The 21,504-nt window shown below is 40.8% G+C and overlaps 1 protein-coding gene across 1 annotated transcript in view; it reads right to left on the bottom strand.

Annotated features, from left to right (window-relative positions):
* Positions 1-8,863: 8,863 nt before the first annotated feature.
* The window catches only part of RASGEF1C (RasGEF domain family member 1C), a 50,837-nt gene continuing 38,196 nt past the window's right edge, over positions 8,864-21,504 (bottom strand). The window contains exons 11-14 of the mRNA XM_014948173.1: positions 19,479-19,574; positions 15,491-15,614; positions 14,071-14,143; positions 8,864-13,672 (exon numbers count right to left, since the gene is read on the bottom strand). Of these exons, the coding sequence (XP_014803659.1) occupies positions 13,648-13,672; positions 14,071-14,143; positions 15,491-15,614; positions 19,479-19,574 (318 nt within the window). The 3' untranslated portion in view covers positions 8,864-13,647. The remainder of the gene's footprint in view (positions 13,673-14,070; positions 14,144-15,490; positions 15,615-19,478; positions 19,575-21,504) is intronic.

The raw sequence follows: 21,504 nt of genomic DNA, 5'->3' as shown, positions 1-21,504 counted from the left end.
TATTGCCAACTCCTCTAGCAGTCATTCAGACAGAGAATTTAGTAAGCCCAAAGAGATTGTTTTAAAGCAAAGGAACACTAATCAAACACAGGGTGAAAGGAACTGAAACACAAGCTTCAAATTTATTAAGTCATACTGTTTATCTAGGGAAAATTACAAATCTCTGAAGGCTAGTGGATAAATTGAAAAAGTCATGAACTCAGTGACTGAATAATTTTAGCAAGTTTTACTTCTAATACAGTACGATTTTGCAACTCAAGCGAAACCCAGAATATCTAAGGTATAGTGTAAGTGTACTTTTTATTGAATGAGTGCTGGTGTCTCTTTGACGTCACTCTCCCAAAGTATTAGCAAATAGTACTAAAACGCAGACATACATTTGGTTTTGTGTTTTTAAAATTTCCATTAAAATTTGTTTGCCAGTGAGCTTAAGGTAAGCATTTAAAAGTGGTTTGCACTAAATTGAAAGTCCTGTTTCTCTTCTTCGTTTGTTTTTGGGGGGGGTTTGGAGAGGGACTAGGATATGGAGCACTGATGGCTGTTTGTTGCGATGTGGTTTTTTTTTTAAAAAAAAAACCTTTTAACCTCATAGTCCTTGTCGTATATCAAATCTGTCAATGCCAAATATGGCTTTGGTGCCAGTGGTTTACTGTTTCTCATTTAGCATGTAAATGATTGGTTATTATTTCTAAAACTAGCTATAACATCTGCAAAGTGTTAAGAGTTTTCCCAACACTCCCTGATACAGACCCTGCCTGAGGAATTCTCTCAGACTGCAAGCAGCAGAAAAAAGATAGAGGGATAAAGTTAAATACAGAGAGTGAGCGTGCACAGGGGAACATGCCTGCAAAAGTGTTGTGAACATGCAGAAAAATACCCGTTGACCTGACACTGACCAACTATACCAGATAATTACAGTTTCTCACTGATTTCTTATTCCAAGAGGAATGTCTAGGAAGGGCACCTGGATTTTATGGAAAGTTCCTTGCTGATGACAAAGCAGTGGCTAGTATCCCTGGCAGGGGGGAGGAGATGGGATGTGAGAGGATCATGTTATCTGCCTTCCTCGCCTCATAAAAAAAAAACCTTTTAACCTCATAGTCCTTGTCGTATATCAAATCTGTCAATGCCAAATATGGCTTTGGTGCCAGTGGTTTACTGTTTCTCATTTAGCATGTAAATGATTGGTTATTATTTCTAAAACTAGCTATAACATCTGCAAAGTGTTAAGAGTTTTCCCAACACTCCCTGATACAGACCCTGCCTGAGGAATTCTCTCAGACTGCAAGCAGCAGAAAAAAGATAGAGGGATAAAGTTAAATACAGAGAGTGAGCGTGCACAGGGGAACATGCCTGCAAAAGTGTTGTGAACATGCAGAAAAATACCCGTTGACCTGACACTGACCAACTATACCAGATAATTACAGTTTCTCACTGATTTCTTATTCCAAGAGGAATGTCTAGGAAGGGCACCTGGATTTTATGGAAAGTTCCTTGCTGATGACAAAGCAGTGGCTAGTATCCCTGGCAGGGGGGAGGAGATGGGACAGTAGAGGATCATGTTATCTGCCTTCCTCGCCTCATTGCCCCTTCTAGGGTTTTACTAGGTCTTACCTTTGCTATTGCTGATGACAAAGCAGTGGCTAGTATCCCTGGCAGGGGGGAGGAGATGGGATGTGAGAGGATCATGTTATCTGCCTTCCTTGCCCCTTCTAGGGTTTTACTAGGTCTTACCTTTGCTATTTTTGTCTTTCTGTATAAATAGATGACAGGCACTCTGACAGGGTACAGCAGTTCTTGGACATCCCATTTAATAGGAAAAAATGCTGGAGAGATTATCGGAACTGACTACCTTGAAGCAGAAAAATTTTGGTTCTAGGGTATTTTAGTTCAGCCTGGAATAGAAGAGGGCGAAATAACTATTGTTCATTACGAAAATGCAAGGAATGGGAGCTAGTACAAATGTATCGCTTCCAATCAGAGGTTTTCAGCTAACAATTGAAAGAGGAACAAATCTATCAGGAGAGTCATTAACTTTTCATTGGAAACCGTTTTGAACAAAAGTGGTGTGTAAAGGTTGTACCACCTTCACATCAAACATATATAAACAAAAGACATTTCACTCTGAAGCGAAAACAGATTTTACAGAAAGTAGCCCCTATAGACAGGCTGCAAAGCAATTGCAGCCATTGCTCTCCAGGCTGAAATTATTTTCAAATATACCTCTAGAGATACTCAAAAGAAAAGCAGTACTGAAAGCAGTTAATTTTCCTTCCTGTTCAGGAGGTGGCAGTGGAGACCCAGCAGCAGAGGAATCTCAGCTGGAATTTAATCCTGTCTCCGAGAAGGATAAAGTCAGGAGAAATTCACTGGCTGTGACAGGTTACATCGTGCAAACAAAAGCCACAGCCTCTCTAGAAATGGCCATTTTTAGGACAGGAGTAATCTAACTGTGAAGAATCAAATTCGTCTTCACAAAACTGGGAAGGAAACCCATTTGAGTGTAGTGACAGCTACTTCTCCTGTCAAGCCTTATGGTATTTACATTTGTTTATATGATGTATTTCCTTGTTTAATTAGACTTTACAACACCAAATGTATGCACAACTCGAGGAGAGTGTAGCACAACGCAACTGTGGTTGAGATTGCTTTGTACAGCAGAACACGTTACAATTCAGTGCAATTATCCTAGTGGGACACATTTGGGCATGTAGGAAAAGCTACATTCAAACCATTTGCTTCAAAATGCAATTTGGTCTGCTCCCCCTTTCAAGTGCTTTACAACAGTAGGTGATCCATCCTCACAGCAGCTATTCAGGAGACGTAAATCTCATTTAGTTCTCTCATTGTTCGGCTACAAAATTTAAAGCAGGGCTTCTCTGCCTTGCCCAAAGCCTCAGAAAGACTCAACAGCGGAGCCAAAAATTCCTGGCTTTCAGTACTTTCAGCGCTGTGCTTGCTTTCTCTTAATTAAAGATGTATTGGTTTTGTTTTTCCTCCCTCTTGTTAGCGTCAGAGGCTGGTTGCGTAGTAGTTGTGCTTTGTCTTTAGTTCTTTATGGATTTCTTCAGTTCATGGTTTGTTTTTTGTACTGATAGAATTTAGTAGATCCCCTTGACTGGGTGGTACCAGCTGTAGCTTTGCTGGGAGCGAGCGCAGGGACAGGGTAATGACAATACTGTCTGTTTAACAGAGACTGAACTGAACGAGGATGGAAAAACCACCAGGAGCATCATTTCTGAGATATATCAGGGAAAATATATTATTCATTTCACAAATCACTATAACTACTGATCAAGGGAGCCAGTGTCCTAGATTGTTGTGGCGTATGTATATTCAAAGAGATAATAGGAGTTTGGATGGGTGGATCAGCACAAAGGCAAAATGAGAACTCACTGACAGTAGTATTTCCACTCCATGAGACTTTATTCTTGAAAAGGATAATTTTAAAATAGATTTTTTTTTTTTTACAGATTATGCAGTAGAATAGAAAAAGGCAAATATTCAGCTGGGTCAAAATGAACAAGATATGGTTATGGCTCTGGAACACGTGTTCCTTGTTAATGAGTTATTAGAATTTTTCTTAGAAAAGCAGTGACCCAGAAGCTTTGTGTGAGCACGGGCACTTGTGTTTATTCACACGTGCACTAGTGAAAAGGTGTGGCCAAATAGTATGTTTCTCTCTGAGCTGTGACCGGTGACAGATCGAAATGGCCTACACTGCCCTCGTTTGTGCATTGTATTAAGATATTAAAGGCAATCAAAACACCATGCCTTAACCAGCTGGCACGTTGCCACACGGGCAACAGGTTTTCTCTCCCGTGTTTAGACACGGTGTGATAGTCCAGCTGGGATCCCCCCGGGCTGAGCTGACCCCATCCATTCCCTTTACTGCAAGGCTCACAGGGACAGCTGACACTTGGGACTTTTCTCACTCCCTGTGTGTGGCACAACTGAGGATTGAGCCCTCTGAGGATTGAAATGTTTTAGCCTAATAAAGACTTGGGGAGCCTCACACTGGGGAGCCTGAATAAGTTCCAGTTTAGAGGAAAATCACACTTCTGCACTTTGGAGCCAGAGACACACTACTTACCTCATGTGGTAACGGCAGCCAGACCCAGGCTGTGCTGAACACAAGTAACACACTCACTGAAGCAACGTGGTGCAGGTGCCTAATGGTATATCAAGGAAACTCCACCACTGAAGCCTACACATGAGTTTCATCTCTGCCTCTTCTTTATTTAAAAGAATTTTAAGCTACTTGAAGCAAGGATTTCTCTTGCTGCATGTTATTACTGAAATGTGTCCCCCATCTCAGTAAAAGCTCAGTTTACTGCAATACAAATAGCAAAAGAACACATTTAAACATTGGTTGTACCACTGAGGTGGTATACTCAGGAAATACTCAGGCCCAACCTCACCTGTTTCCTTTCATTATGAAGAACTTTCGAGTCTAAAATTCCTATTTGGGAAAATACTGTGGGAACCAAGAGAATTTCTCTCTTTTCTTTGCAGTGTTCGTGCAGTGCAATGTTCTCAATGTGTGGGGATGAAGAGAGAAGCAGTGAAGGGGGAAGGAGAGAAGAGCAGAAACCACAGGTACTTGTGTCTACGCGCATATTCATGAATATCCGTGCAGAGTCAGGGACACCTTTGTACTTTTACAGTTTCAAAGCAACCTACAGTTTCTTTACAGCCTATTCTGTAGATGTGTAGTTGTTGAAATCTCTACTACAAATAAAAACGGAGAACAAAATCCACACAGCTGAGCCTTCTTTTTTAATTATTATTATTCTTATTTGACACTCACATTACAAAATTTAGAAACCATAGACAGTTCAGGCAAACTGTTAAAACACAGTATAAATTAGGGGGGGGGTTAATATATAAATTCTATACATAGGTAAGTTAGCTTGAACATGACTGACAAAAGGATTTCATAACAATCTTACCACAACTGTATCAAAAGGCATGGAATAGGATGGGCACTATAATCATGAATGCAGGTTAAGACATTTTCCACAACAGCTATAAAGCGTAACAATGACCATGCTATTCTCGCAGTGTGTCTGTGGGGTACAGGGTGCATATTACCATTAACATGTCGCAAGGGCTATGTACAGTCACAAAATCAGAACTCAAGTAACTTTACTGTTTCCTGCCTGTGCAATTAATAAAGTGTCGGTGTTTGTTCTGAGGACTTCTAACAAAGCTACATGGGTGGAGTATTACGGATGGTAGAAGGGTTTTAATTTAACCTGAAAATGCTAATTAGAATATGAATTTGCTTAATTTAAAGAAAAAAAACAACAGGAAAAGCACAGCGCCTCATTACTATCGCTTACATGATCGGTATATACCAGTCTTTTAATCCATATTTATTTTCTAGCTTGATTCTTTTTAAAAAATAAAATAATAATAGTTCCCATTTTTCTAAGCACAGTTGTAAAAAGAAGTTATACCAGAAGAAATGTAAAACAATAATTTTGATATCTTTATCGGGTAATTTTTTGAAAGGATGTGCTTCCCAGGAGACCCTGGGCATGTTACTCAACCTTTACATTTCTCAATCTAAAAATGAGGACAGTTCTGCTTACCCATTTTTACTCTGTGGTTTTAGGTCTGTGACTAAATGTTTTAGAATGGCATCATTCTTTAAAATGCTATGTTGGAGTTTAAGTTTAAGACAGCTGGTGCTGTCACTGTCACTAAAAGTGAAAAATATCTTAAAATCTGATTTCTCACCTTTATAAGCTGATGAACACTCGCTAAGAGTTCTGAAACCCAGAGGATAATTTATTTCCCATCTGTGCTGTGCACTAGCAATAATCTTTTTGGAGACAGACTCCTAAGAGAAGTACTTGCACATTTGTAAGAATCGTATCTTGAAACACGAGAATTTAATAGCTCTGTGCGTGCATCTTTCACTACATTTTAACAATTAGGAGGATTCTATTGGACCAATTCCTTCTAAATCAAGGCAAGGACAGACTGTAAGTGATAACCCAACTTGGGCTGTTATGGAAATACAAATGATGTCAACTGTCCAGACTACAGCCTGTGTTCTCTCAACTCTGTTTCTCCACGGGCCAAACATCAAGAAACCGTCATTTGTTTGTTTCAAAAATACTGGAATTTTAGAAGCATAATTAAATAATGAAAGCAGTGACGTAGTACTGACCAGTAACAGTTCATTGAGGAAGTCACATTTCTCTGAACAGTAGCCGGACTATGGAATTTTCTGGTCAGAAGTCCATTAAAAGGGCTTTGCACATTTCAGATGGAAGTTTCCTGTACAGATATTTCACTTGTAGGACTCACGAGCTCTGAACTCTAAGTCACCTGCATTCAAGGTGGCCTGGGAACACTGCTGTCCTGCAGTATTAGCCTAGGTTGGCAGTTTTAGAGCCACAGGGCTGAAGGGAGAAGGACTCCTATTCTATTATGACAGCTCTGGAGTATGATTATAGAGCCCTTGTATGGCAGAGAACTAGAAAAATGTTCCTATGGCATTTTACAAGAGCTGTTTATGGAGCAGAATACTGCTTCTGTGGAGGGAAAGGCATCAAGGGAAGAGTGAGCCGCCTCAGCCACTCTGAATTTAGAGCATTACAGTCTGCACCTGGCCACAGGGCAAGGCAGGGGATCTACACAGGAGTTACTCACACTTAGCTTTTTTCTGTAGCTGAGCTTATAGCCTGAGTTTCAGTCTTGCACCTGTGCAGAGTGTATGAAATACCACCCATACGAGCTATTAGCTTATCTACGTCTTGCACAATGCAAAAAAATGCAGGATGTGATGCCTTGTATGAGCATTAGCTTAATGTAGTAGTGTTTTTTTGCAAATCTGAAAATATGCAAAAAGAATTATAAAAGAAATTAATACAAAACAGATTAGCTTCCAGATCTGTTCCACCAAAAAAAAAAGGTAATTCATTTGCTGCCTCCTCTGCTCAGCTCTGAGCTCAGCTGCCCCACACAACAGCTACCAGTGCCTTAGAGCTACACACACTCTAAGGCTGTGTTCTTTCTTTCCAACATACCCAACATGAAAACAGAAGTATTAGTACAGCTTCCTGCATCTGTATTTCACTGTATTCTCTGCTGCCTCAGCCTGCCCGGCTGCCACTGATGCTAAGAGGAAGATATGCTCAGATATCTTATTCCACTCTGCTACCATGCTGTGAAATCTGGAAGTTAACAACCATCAAGGTATTTCTCATAATTTTAAAAAATATATATTTTTCCACGTTGCTCAGATCTTAAAATCCCCGTCACTAAGTAACAAATTTTTCACTGTTTCAAGTCCTCTAGAGGAACCTCTTTTAATTCAAAGAATTTTCTTGTAATCATTTTGTTGGACAGATTAGGAAGTAGGCTTTGCCCCAGGTGAACTTCCAAGAACTTCTTACCTTTCCAAAGGGATGTGTCCCAGCAGCAGAAACCTAAGAGTGCAGGCTCAGATATGAATTTGCATGTCAGCTTTGTACAGGATCATCTAATCCCCTTTGCATCCCCCTCTTAGTGTATGTGCTGCCATATGGACACCCCATACGTGTGTGCTGTTCCCCAGCCACAGTTCAATAATGCCCTGCACCAACTACTGAGGTAATTTCACTCAACACATAAACAGACAAAAGAAAAGAAAGTCTTTGGCCCACAGTTGAGCCTCTGAGCAATGACAAAGGGGCTTTTCCCTGTTTCTTTGTCACTCCCTGATCCCATTCTGCAATTACAACAATGGAGTAATCAGTTCACAATAAAAGGGGGTTTAATTTCCAATGAAAGAGGCACCTGAGACAGTAAGGCTAATTTCTACCAGTCTAAAAGGAAAAAAAAAAGGTTCTTAAACCCAGAAAGTCAAATTTTGCTCTCAGACATGAGTTAATTCATTGGATCTGATTTAGTCCTTGAATTTGCTGCTGAAACTTCAACTATGTCGAAGAAAACTTTTTCTAAGGCTGGATTTTCACGCTATTAAGTGCCCATCTGAGAGTTGCACCTGGCTCAAAAGAAAGGCCAGGGACTATAATAGTTGTCAATGCAATTTAATCCCTATGAATAACTTAAAACTGTACTATAGTTACTGATTGCAAGACTGCTCCAAAGCCCATCAAGATCAATTGGAGTTTTTCCTCTGGCACGCGTGGGATCAGTCTCATTCTCTGGAACACAGTCATTATTAGGCCAGATACTGTTAACTCTCTAACATTTTTACACTGATATGCATAACAATATCTTTTCTACAAACATGTCTTCTTTTTGATCACTCCAATTCCATATTCAGTAATCTGAGCTCTGTCCTAAACTGGATTCACAGTCGTGTGCCAACCAGTGCTCATGTGCTTTAATAAAAGGTGCATAAACTATTGCAATAAAACATGGTGAAGTAACCAAGGTATCAGTAGGGGACTGGCCTGACTTGAAGTGAGTGATTATCTTATCACCACTGACCACACTGTAAAATATTTTCGAGCTGAGAAAACTATCTCTACGCTTAAATTGTTTGTTATTTGAAGTGCTTTAGCAGCTGTGTCCATACTTTGTTAAAGGGCCATCCTGGCAGTAGCTGGGATCACAGTCTGCTTCCAGATCCACGTGTCCTCTAACCACATGGGGAGCTCCCGGCCAGCTGTAGGACAGGATGGTGTTCATGGCCTGACAGAGGGGACAGCGACACGCCAGACTCAGTGCACTCTCCTGCACAGGGCTCTTGTGTGCCAGACTCAGTTAAAGAGTTTTTTGCCTGCAAAAATCAGTCCCGCCCAGCAGACCTACCTCCATCCACCTTTAATTAGGTAACGTGATTGATGCTGATGTGAAATTGAGGGCAAGATTGTACGATTAAGTGTCTTAAAAAAAAAGGTTCTTAAACCCAGAAAGTCAAATTTTGCTCTCAGACATGAGTTAATTCATTGGATCTGATTTAGTCCTTGAATTTGCTGCTGAAACTTCAACTATGTCGAAGAAAACTTTTTCTAAGGCTGGATTTTCACGCTATTAAGTGCCCATCTGAGAGTTGCACCTGGCTCAAAAGAAAGGCCAGGGACTATAATAGTTGTCAATGCAATTTAATCCCTATGAATAACTTAAAACTGTACTATAGTTACTGATTGCAAGACTGCTCCAAAGCCCATCAAGATCAATTGGAGTTTTTCCTCTGGCACGCGTGGGATCAGTCTCATTCTCTGGAACACAGTCATTATTAGGCCAGATACTGTTAACTCTCTAACATTTTTACACTGATATGCATAACAATATCTTTTCTACAAACATGTCTTCTTTTTGATCACTCCAATTCCATATTCAGTAATCTGAGCTCTGTCCTAAACTGGATTCACAGTCGTGTGCCAACCAGTGCTCATGTGCTTTAATAAAAGGTGCATAAACTATTGCAATAAAACATGGTGAAGTAACCAAGGTATCAGTAGGGGACTGGCCTGACTTGAAGTGAGTGATTATCTTATCACCACTGACCACACTGTAAAATATTTTCGAGCTGAGAAAACTATCTCTACGCTTAAATTGTTTGTTATTTGAAGTGCTTTAGCAGCTGTGTCCATACTTTGTTAAAGGGCCATCTCGGCAGTGGCTGGGATCACAGTCTGCTTCCAGATCCGCGTGTCCTCTACCCATGTGGGGAGCTCCTGACCAGCTGTAGGGCAGGATGGTGTTCATGGCCTGACAGAGGGGACAGCGACACGCCAGACTCAGTGCACTCTCCTGCACAGGGCTCTTGTGTGCCAGACTCAGTTAAAGAGTTTTTTGCCTGCAAAAATCAGTCCCGCCCAGCAGACCTACCTCCATCCACCTTTAATTAGGTAACGTGATTGATGCTGATGTGAAATTGAGGGCAAGATTGTACGATTAAGTGTCTTTTGAAAGGCATTGAGCAAGTTAATCTACTGACTTCAACACAATTCCTTCATTGTTTTTCACTGGGCTTTTTTATCTACCATTGCAGAATGGCACACTCAAGAGAGGAAAAAATAGAGCCTTTACTACCACTCTGATTACACTAGAGGAGGTGCAGAAGTGATTTAATGTATTTGGGTCTTTTAAAATTTTGCCATATACGCAGGAGCTAAGTTAATGTTTTGGAAAGACTCTGTATCATATATTCACACCTTACTAGCTCAGGGTTTTGATACTAACACTACAGACCTATAGGTCTAGTTTTGCTGTGTTCTCTGTGGAGCATGAGCCCAAGCAGCTGTTGGGGAGGCAAATCCCCTGGAAAAGGTGGAATTAGTAAACCATGAGATTACAACCAGTAACTTGTCTAGGTATTAGTCTCACAACTACATGCCTTACAGTGGCTTAGGGGTTGGTGTTAAGTAATACTGCTTTCTTTTCAGCATGGTAGGAATTCTCCTCTGTTTATAGCAAGAAAACATTAATTATTGGAGGTGCTTTTTCTTGTTTTCATGTAATTAATGCATTTTTGGAAGAAATCTATTCCCCAAACTGTCATCCTTTGTTTTCAGTTGTACTCGCTCTTTGTAAAACCTGTTGGTGAAGCCAGGCTGTAACCACTCTCCTCTCTGGAGCTGCACACCCCAGTTACACCAAATATGAATTACAAATGCAACTGACAGCTGTAACTTAAGGCTTTACATTGTTTCTATTTAAATCAATAGGATTTTAGCTATGAAATTATATGAAGACAAGCTATGATTCCTAAAGTCTGTTTTTCAAAAGCGCTGTCTTCTCATTTTAAGTTGTTCTGCACTCTGATCTCCAAGTCGTTTTGCAAATTGCAGCCAGCTTCTCTGGAGATCAAATACTAGGGATCAATATGCCACACACCTCTATAAAGCAATAATTGCCTCAGTATTCAGCAAGAAATGAGGATAGTTAGCACCTCTGAAAAAAAGACCTTTTAAATGTGTGACTACATAAAGGCTTAAAGATAATTTAGTGCTTCTGACAGTCCCACTAAGCCCTTAATACCTACCTAAATCTGACCTTTATGCTTCCAATTTTAAGCACTGAGGTTTGAAAGTTTTGGACTATGAAAGTGGTTTAGTTTGCAACACTGATAAACTTTATGAGATCTAATTTAACTCATACTTATAAAATTGCCTGAATTCATAGAAGGTGCCCAAGAATATAAAGTAGTATCAGGAGAAATCACATTTTGATTCCTCTTCGGTGTGTTATAATCTCAGCTCTACCAGCCTCTATTGCCTTATTAGAAAAAGAGAGAGGATTTCCATTTTTAAAAAGTAGGTTTTAAGGAAAGGTCCGTCCACCTACATTGGCTTTCAGATAAATAAAAAACCATTTCCACCATGAAGTCACACTGTGTCTGTTAAAAGATGCAGACATTAAGAAAAAAAATGACCATTTAGCAAACCCACTTAAGCATTAGCATTGCGGTAGATGTGTTTATGGTTATTGCTCTGGATTTGGTTGGAATTTAACAGGCTTTTAATGGCATCATTTTGGAAATGGTTCTGCTTGAAGGAATGGCTACGTGTGCGTGTTTCTCTACAGCTCTCAGCTCCTGTACAACAATTAACAAAGAGCATATTAGCAGTATCACCAGAATACTGATCATTCCCTGCCTAGAATGATGTTGTACCATCCTTACACTTACTTCTTCTGTACAAAGCTTGAATAAACACATGATGCTTTTATGTTCCCCCTCCTCGAATTTGTGCACTGATAGACCTATATGAAAAGGAGAGTGAAGTTCCACCTCAAGCCCTACATATGCCAATCCAGAAGAAGTTGTCCTGCTCATCTCAGCAACTGCAGGAGCAGTGGATTCCAGGTGACCATGATCTAGACAGCACAGGTTTTCACAGACCATAACCCACCATAAGAACTGCCCTGCAGACACGACCAACCTTTAGTGTATCACACAGAGAGTGTCTCCAGCTGCTCCCCATCAGCTCAACTATCAGAGCTGCCCTCAGACCCCAGCTCACCAACACCTCACATTTCAACAACTCTCTCAGCCATGGATAACTTTTGAGGCCTGGCAGAGGGCAGAAACAGTTCCAGTTTTCTGGCTAAATGCACAGGCCAACACAACCAGGGTTTGTGATTAGCCCAATTTTTCAAAACACTGCAGCCATTTGGAATCACTCTGCGTTGAAATAAAACTATTATTGATATCAAAGAAAGGGTTACATCCTTCTGTTGTAGACAGACTGGAACATCTAGGTGGACAGCATCAAGTCAGTAATAAAATGCAAAGTAGTGGCATTTAGGTTTCATTTAAGCTTTTTGAGGTCTTTTCTGGGGCGGGAAGAACATTTCTTCCACATATGATTACTTTAGGGCTTACTTTTAGGTTACTTTAGTTAGGGCTTACTTTTAAATCTAATATCCATATAGTTAATTATCACTTCATACATGTGTTACAGTAGCACCTTGATTATTGTGTTGATTATTGTACAACTTTAAACACAAGACATAGTCCCTACTTCATACTGTCTGTAAGGAAATGGTGAACATGGTTTAGATCCTAAAAAATAAAACCAGAGAAAATCGGTTATCTGCTCGTGAATGACAAATTCTTTAGTGCCTTCATTCTAGTCTGAAGCCCTTTTGTCTTTTTAAAGCATACCATGTAGTTTCCAAATTTAGAGCAATTACCCCCTGCTTCCTATCCTCTTAGTATCATGTTGCAAAATAAACAGTACCGTATTAATTGGAACCCGATAGATATTTTTTTTTTTCAAATGGTAATGCAGTAGCTTTTTTCTTTAAGTGTCATAAAACCCTCTCAAAGATGCAACTCAGCATCAACAAAATTAGGGAATTCACTACATACATTAAATAGGAGTAGGGTGAGTCATTGCCTTCTTCAGTTCAATGTTAATTGGGCTCGTAGCGGGGGGTCTTTAAGCAACACCGTCTGCACTCTGTGCCCTCCTCACATCTGCCAAGATTCACAGTAAGAAAAGCAACAACAGTGGTGGGAAGAATAACCAAGCAACAGTCGTACTGCAGATTGTTCTCTGTAAAAATTCACAGGGTTTGTAGGATTGTCCCATGCCAACGTGGTCCGTATGTGACACACACACATATACATACGAGTGAGCCATGTCAGTTTTCATCCGCTGGAAGCTTATACCTGTAGCAGTCGGTGCTTTGTTCAACAAGGCTTGGGGACTGCTAATGTGAGATTAAGTTCCTCTTTCTTCATTCAGCAATTAACCAGATTGCTGCTGTGTCTGTGTTTGATTTCATTTTACAATCCTCAGAGGGTTTAAAGAGCTGCTGTCCGAAGCACCTGCTTCTGAAATACTCCCAAGTATTTTTTGCTTTCCTTTTGTTAGACTTCCATTCTCTTTTGCAGTTTCACAGTTCTCCATCCTCCTGGTTTTCTTACATTTTCCTTCAGAGGCAAAAGTTACAGTGATCCTGACGCAGTTTGGGCACAGCCACAAATAGTCTGTTTGTCCTTCCTCTCTGTGTCTCGTAGTTAGAAAAGCGTCACTGTGCACACAGTTCTGTTGATTTCAGTGGATGAATCCAGTTCATCCATCATGTCAGGCAGTCAAAAAACCCAACAAAAAATTCAAACAAAAAAAAAAATGTCTAAATCCCAAACAGGCATCTTTGGAATCAGTAGTGCAAAATGTTTGCGGATTTTCTCTTCCTTGACCTACTGCGATAATCTCTTAATCTTCAAGTCTTTCCTAAAATAGTGGATCTGTAAATTTAAAACATAAGAACAATGAAAAAAAACCCCAGATATAACGATGGGTTGTTTGGGTTTGTTTTTTAATAGCTCTCTTCAGATTCTCACTTACACCAAACCCTTATGCATCTCTCATAAGAGATGTGAACTGCTGGAAGATCCAGTTACCGTAGGACAGGCCTCTTTTGCATGGGTACAGCACTGTGTAAATGCACAAGTGGATAAATAGTGGATAATTTGAGATTACAATTAGCTTTTATCAGTGCAGCCTCAGCTCTGTAGACTAGGTTTACGTGGAAAAAGACCTCCATTAGAGGTCACATCTCAAATGCCAGCACTTTGCAAACTTTGACTATGAGTGCAGCGTTTTGGTGGTTCTTCAGAAATTAGCTGATAAAACGAGTGATTACCTTAAGGATTTCCACCTGTCTTTTTCTGTCTGGTTTTCTGGACTTTCACTTTCATAGGAAGCCAGATACAAACCTGGAAAAAGTAAATATGTGTTATTCCAAAAGCAACTCTAACTCCCTATCTCTCTGCATTCTTATATGTCCTATATTGTACCAGGTAATCAGTAGGACACTGATATTTAGCTCACATGTCACACCTTTGAAAAGCTGTTAGGTTAATTCTGATGGAACAGTAAAGGAGCCCAGAGTTAAAATACGTTAGCAAGACCTTCTTATATAATATTAAGAAATTAAATGGTCTCTGGTTTTGCAGATAGAGATCTAGAAGATGGAGAAAGCTGGGAAGAGGGGGGGTCTCTGCAAAGGGCATCCCAAGAAAGCGGGATGAATACAGGGGAGAAAATCTGCAAACAATTAGTGGGACTATTTTTGGTCCAGCAGCCTGAAAACCACACTTTACCTGACTCACTTTCTGTCCCTTTAGAGCCTAAAAACAGAACAAATGCCTCCATCCTATCTCATTTTGATATGTATTATTTTAGTCACATTAATTATTCTATTTTGGCAGTCATTTTTCTCATGATTTAAGCAGCATTTTTTGAAGCAGTATTTTGTGTTCCAAAGTAGTCTGTGAAATAAGAACCTGTCGAGTCTGATTAACTTGGATTAGTACAGAAAAATGCCTATAGAATCAAGGAAAAAAATAAACCCAACACCAGTATAGCTTATGGGAATATAACTACAGACAATTCTGTGCGTGACAACGTACCGAGAGGCAACTGACACAAAAGCAATATGAAATGACACAGTCTGACATGCTGGATACCAAACTGCAGAGGACAGATAAGTATAAAAAAAGAATCAGAGAAATAATTTCAGAACAGGGCTTTCATAGTTACAGCTTAAATTAATTACTAGCAAAAGATTTTCTTAAAATATTCTTTTCCCTAGATAACCTATTTCTTTGCTGCAGTGGAAAAGGTCAGCGGGACCACCGTTGCCCTGGGCTGTGTTCACTGAAGAGATGACAGCACTGGTTTGCAGAAGTGATGAGTTCTGGCTCCATCAATCACAGAAGGAGTGTCCAAGAGACAGCTGACATTCACAGCAGTCCATGGCACGGTTGTGTGGCCTCTTTTTGTGATTACAAAAATAGGGCCAACAACAGCAACTTCTGAGACAGTGCCTTACAGAGAAGTTACAGACAAGAGAAAAGCAATCGGGCAGCAGCTTTGTGAGCTGGAAGGTTGTATTTGCAAAACCACATTGTAGAGTGGGGGAATACAACCCGTGTGACAGGAAAGCTTGGAAAGAACCAGGACTGGTCAGTGAGAGGCATCATCAAAGCACGGATCAGGTTGTTAATTAGTAGTGATGAAGAGACATATTTTCAGCAATTAGAGACTGTACAAAGTCTTACCATCTTCAGTAAAAATGGGAGCGGTATGTAAGTAGTGGATGATGTTTGGGTCTTGTTCAAAGGGACACTCCACTTGCTTCCATGTTATAAATTCTCCTACTTGCTTAGCCAGTTCCAGAAATTTCTGTAAACATAAAACATTCCACTCAGATACAGTAAGATTATCTCACAAAAACAACTACATCCAAGCAGAAGGCTGGGATCCAGATCCCTGGTGCCAACCACAAGGACATGAGGAGAAAAGACTCTTGTATGTTTTAGCTGGGTACATTTTCACAGTTCGTTTACAGGCCTTCTAACAGTTCTGATACAATTTAAGGCGATGCCAGGCTCAGCGTTTTACGCATCATTCACTATCTCACAATGCCAATACCAGAAGGAGAAATTTAAAGCAGCCGAAGAGATGCTGCAGAAATGACTTAACGCATCATTCACTATCTCACAATGCCAATAACAGAAGGAGAAATTTAAAGCAACCAAAGAGATGCTGCAGAAATGACTTACAAAGAATTTGAGAGCTCAAGGACTATTTTCTCCTTGACATGGGGCGTTTCTTTCGGAAGCACCTCCTCTGTGCCCCCCCAGCAGAATGCAGGGACCCAGCCACCCTGATGCCCAGCACAACCCCCGGGTGCCTGCACTCTGCCGCCGGCAAGAGCTGTACCGTTGTAAAACCTTCTGCTCCAGCAGAGAACTGGCCTTACTCAGGGTATCTGACTAACTCTACCTACAGCCAGCGTCGGGGCAGAATATAAAATCCTTCTACTGCATTTAATAGCAATTCTTCTGTGTAAAACCTACGGACTGGAGATAACACCTTCAAATCCTTACATCAACAGCATGACACAGCGGACACAGTGACTCTGTATTCAATATGTAATAGTAAAACCTACGGACTGGAGATAACACCTTCGAATCCTTACATCAACAGCAGGACATTTACCTCATGGACACAGTGACTCTGTACTCGATATGTAATTTTCCTTGTATTCTAATTTTTCTTTAATGACCACATGTAATTTACTTTGACAAACCTCCTTATTAAAAATGAGAAAGGGCTAAAAAAGCAGCTAAAGTATAAACCATTTTATACTGATTTGTGTGTATGTAAGAAAAATATTTTCCCATGTTTTCTGAAAAAGTCATAAAGTACAATCATTTGTAGTCCATTTTTGTACTCCAAGCCAGAAGTACAGTAATTTTTACTGCTGACACTGTATTTCTAGCAGCCAACTCTCATCAAGCAAGGTAGGATGATCTGCTTGTAATGTTTACATAAAATATACATATTAGTTCTTTTAAGAAACATTCTGGGATTGGTTTAACCTTCACAAAGTCTCTTGAGATCATCCATTTTGGCATGTTCAGTCTTTGCTGGCCTGCACCGAAATTGCAGACAAACAGTTTCAGATGGTGCTATCGAATGGGATAGATAAAAACATTTTTCACTTCTTACTTCAAAGTTGACATGTCCATTTGGAAGGCGATTAGCACATCCTTCGTTCAAAAAATAAATGTCTTTGATCAGTAGGCTGAAGAAGGGGATCACAATCTGTGAAGAGAAATGACACAACTATTATCTTTCCAGTTCAGTATTTTTTCTGCATGAAAGAAGAACTCAATCAGGAGAGAGGAGAAAAAAAGAAATATTAACTTTTCAGTGTGCTCTGTGCTTAGAATGCAGCACAGTGACAGGCAAGGAAAAGGGCAGTGGGGTGTAGAGACACCTTCAGCCATCAGGAGAACAGATGCTGAAATTAATATGAACTGAACACGATGTTCACTGAGCAGAATAACATGACTAAGAAAATGTTAATAACCCAGTTTATTATCAAGAGCATCACTGTCTGATGACAAGATCAGACAGCAAAGAGCAAAATAAAATTGCAGAACTCTTCCTTCCTCTGTTGGGTCTTTATAAGCAAAGATGCTGAATACACCAATCGAGCAATTTAAAGACAGCTGGAAACCAAAGAACCAGTATCCTCCCTGAACAAGACAGAATCACATCTGATGACCAAGGACTTTGTCTACAAACAGTGAATCAGGAGCTGTTTCATTTTCAGAGCCTACCCACCTCTTCAGCAGAAAGAAAACAAAACACTTGGAGGGTTTGAGCTATAAGGGCAACAGCCACCTCTGTGAGCATTTTCCTGCCTTTCAAGCCATTATGTATAAACTTAATCACCATGAACTTGAAGGAAAGCGCGTCGCATGGTAGAGTGTCCAAATGTTTCCACTGGCCTATTTGTAAATGAACTGAACTGCAGCTTGTTAAACACACAGCAAAGCTGAAGTGCCTCCTGGCAGGCAAGACCAGCCCAGGGAGCTGGTGACAAGGCAATCCTTTAGTGCAGTATTTAATGTCGCGCTGTTATTCCATCTCAGGCTGCACATCAGCTGTAGCAGGATATGAAATGGACCTAGAACAGGACGGCAGCTGTTGTTTTCCAGTCTTCCCGATGCAACAGCAAGTGCCACAAGGCACAGCCGGGGAAACACTGAGACAAGGAGTCTCCAAGCCACCACCGACTCTCGCCGCGAAAATGGAAGCCAGTTTCTGTTTCAGCTAAAATACCACATGCAGAAAACTGCTAAAGATCTGCATCTCTGCCAGCTTTTATGTGGGACAGCCATAGATAAAACTCTGTCATGTCAGCGTGATAGCCATAAAAAAGCCTGGACTAACACTTGAAGAGCTGCTGGCGTTAACCTGATACATCCCACTGATATAATATAGCAATGAAATAAAGCACAGCCCAACTCCCCAAATCCTGACTCCCATCAGAGTGAGGTGGAGTGAATTCTAGTCAACCTGAGCTACGTGTGTTTCAGGATTCATTTTTATATCATCCAACTAGATCAATCAACCTAAGGTAACGAATACATTCAATCTATGTGGTTTGTGTTCTCCTCAAAATGATGATAACTGTAACCAGTGTGGTCTTGTAAGGTGGTAAGATACAGAGCTGGAGGCAGACGCTGATCCCCAGCTAGAAATTCCTGCCAGGTTCTGTCTCTGTATCCTCTGCAGGCAGATGCCAGCTCGTTCTGCCCTGCTCCACGCTGCCCGGGAGCCCGGTCCCCATCATTAGCCGTACTAAACAAACAAAAAGCCTTGCTGGGAGGGAGGGTATATATGAACGTGGGCTCAATGCCATGATAATACAGCTACAAAGCCACCAGGCAGCTCGGAGCACGGGCAGAGCTTGTTCTCATCTGCATCCAAAAGGCGCCAGAGACATACCCTCAGATACCAATTCTCTACACGTTTCCAGGGTTTTTCTGTCTTGTAAAACCTTCTGCTCCAGCAGAGAACTGGCCTTACTCAGGGTATCTGACTAACTCTACCTACAGCCAGCGTCGGGGCAGAATATAAAATCCTTCTACTGCATTTAATAGCAATTCTTCTGTGTAAAACCTACGGACTGGAGATAACACCTTCGAATCCTTACATCAACAGCAGGACATTTACCTCATGGACACAGTGACTCTGTACTCGATATGTAATTTTCCTTGTATTCTAATTTTTCTTTAATGACCACATGTAATTTACTTTGACAAACCTCCTTATTAAAAATGAGAAAGGGCTAAAAAAGCAGCTAAAGTATAAACCATTTTATACTGATTTGTGTGTATGTAAGAAAAATATTTTCCCATGTTTTCTGAAAAAGTCATAAAGTACAATCATTTGTAGTCCATTTTTGTACTCCAAGCCAGAAGTACAGTAATTTTTACTGCTGACACTGTATTTCTAGCAGCCAACTCTCATCAAGCAAGGTAGGATGATCTGCTTGTAATGTTTACATAAAATATACATATTAGTTCTTTTAAGAAACATTCTGGGATTGGTTTAACCTTCACAAAGTCTCTTGAGATCATCCATTTTGGCATGTTCAGTCTTTGCTGGCCTGCACCGAAATTGCAGACAAACAGTTTCAGATGGTGCTATCGAATGGGATAGATAAAAACATTTTTCACTTCTTACTTCAAAGTTGACATGTCCATTTGGAAGGCGATTAGCACATCCTTCGTTCAAAAAATAAATGTCTTTGATCAGTAGGCTGAAGAAGGGGATCACAATCTGTGAAGAGAAATGACACAACTATTATCTTTCCAGTTCAGTATTTTTTCTGCATGAAAGAAGAACTCAATCAGGAGAGAGGAGAAAAAAAGAAATATTAACTTTTCAGTGTGCTCTGTGCTTAGAATGCAGCACAGTGACAGGCAAGGAAAAGGGCAGTGGGGTGTAGAGACACCTTCAGCCATCAGGAGAACAGATGCTGAAATTAATATGAACTGAACACGATGTTCACTGAGCAGAATAACATGACTAAGAAAATGTTAATAACCCAGTTTATTATCAAGAGCATCACTGTCTGATGACAAGATCAGACAGCAAAGAGCAAAATAAAATTGCAGAACTCTTCCTTCCTCTGTTGGGTCTTTATAAGCAAAGATGCTGAATACACCAATCGAGCAATTTAAAGACAGCTGGAAACCAAAGAACCAGTATCCTCCCTGAACAAGACAGAATCACATCTGATGACCAAGGACTTTGTCTACAAACAGTGAATCAGGAGCTGTTTCATTTTCAGAGCCTACCCACCTCTTCAGCAGAAAGAAAACAAAACACTTGGAGGGTTTGAGCTATAAGGGCAACAGCCACCTCTGTGAGCATTTTCCTGCCTTTCAAGCCATTATGTATAAACTTAATCACCATGAACTTGAAGGAAAGCGCGTCGCATGGTAGAGTGTCCAAATGTTTCCACTGGCCTATTTGTAAATGAACTGAACTGCAGCTTGTTAAACACACAGCAAAGCTGAAGTGCCTCCTGGCAGGCAAGACCAGCCCAGGGAGCTGGTGACAAGGCAATCCTTTAGTGCAGTATTTAATGTCGCGCTGTTATTCCATCTCAGGCTGCACATCAGCTGTAGCAGGATATGAAATGGACCTAGAACAGGACGGCAGCTGTTGTTTTCCAGTCTTCCCGATGCAACAGCAAGTGCCACAAGGCACAGACGGGGAAACACTGAGACAAGGAGTCTCCAAGCCACCACCGACTCTCGCCGCGAAAATGGAAGCCAGTTTCTGTTTCAGCTAAAATACCACATGCAGAAAACTGCTAAAGATCTGCATCTCTGCCAGCTTTTATGTGGGACAGCCATAGATAAAACTCTGTCATGTCAGCGTGATAGCCATAAAAAAGCCTGGACTAACACTTGAAGAGCTGCTGGCGTTAACCTGATACATCCCACTGATATAATATAGCAATGAAATAAAGCACAGCCCAACTCCCCAAATCCTGACTCCCATCAGAGTGAGGTGGAGTGAATTCTAGTCAACCTGAGCTACGTGTGTTTCAGGATTCATTTTTATATCATCCAACTAGATCAATCAACCTAAGGTAACGAATACATTCAATCTATGTGGTTTGTGTTCTCCTCAAAATGATGATAACTGTAACCAGTGTGGTCTTGTAAGGTGGTAAGATACAGAGCTGGAGGCAGACGCTGATCCCCAGCTAGAAATTCCTGCCAGGTTCTGTCTCTGTATCCTCTGCAGGCAGATGCCAGCTCGTTCTGCCCTGCTCCACGCTGCCCGGGAGCCCGGTCCCCATCATTAGCCGTACTAAACAAACAAAAAGCCTTGCTGGGAGGGAGGGTATATATGAACGTGGGCTCAATGCCATGATAATACAGCTACAAAGCCACCAGGCAGCTCGGAGCACGGGCAGAGCTTGTTCTCATCTGCATCCAAAAGGCGCCAGAGACATACCCTCAGATACCAATTCTCTACACGTTTCCAGGGTTTTTCTGTCTTTGGGTCACCATTAACTTCCCCCAATAAAAATACGTCACCCTGTATGTTTTGTTTTTCCAAATTGCTGTAGGAAAAGCAACAGCAGTGGATATAGTTACACTCTCTAACGTTGGCTTCCATCCAGGCACTTCACTAGCGTAAAATCTGGGTTAGTGCCAGAAATTTGTATTTCGTTCCCTTCTGATTTCCC

The sequence above is a fragment of the Calidris pugnax genome, unplaced genomic scaffold (assembly GCF_001431845.1).
Source record: "Calidris pugnax isolate Ruff unplaced genomic scaffold, ASM143184v1 scaffold27, whole genome shotgun sequence".
Taxonomy (NCBI): Eukaryota; Metazoa; Chordata; class Aves; order Charadriiformes; family Scolopacidae; genus Calidris; species Calidris pugnax.
This window is presented reverse-complemented; position numbering and strand designations above follow the sequence as displayed.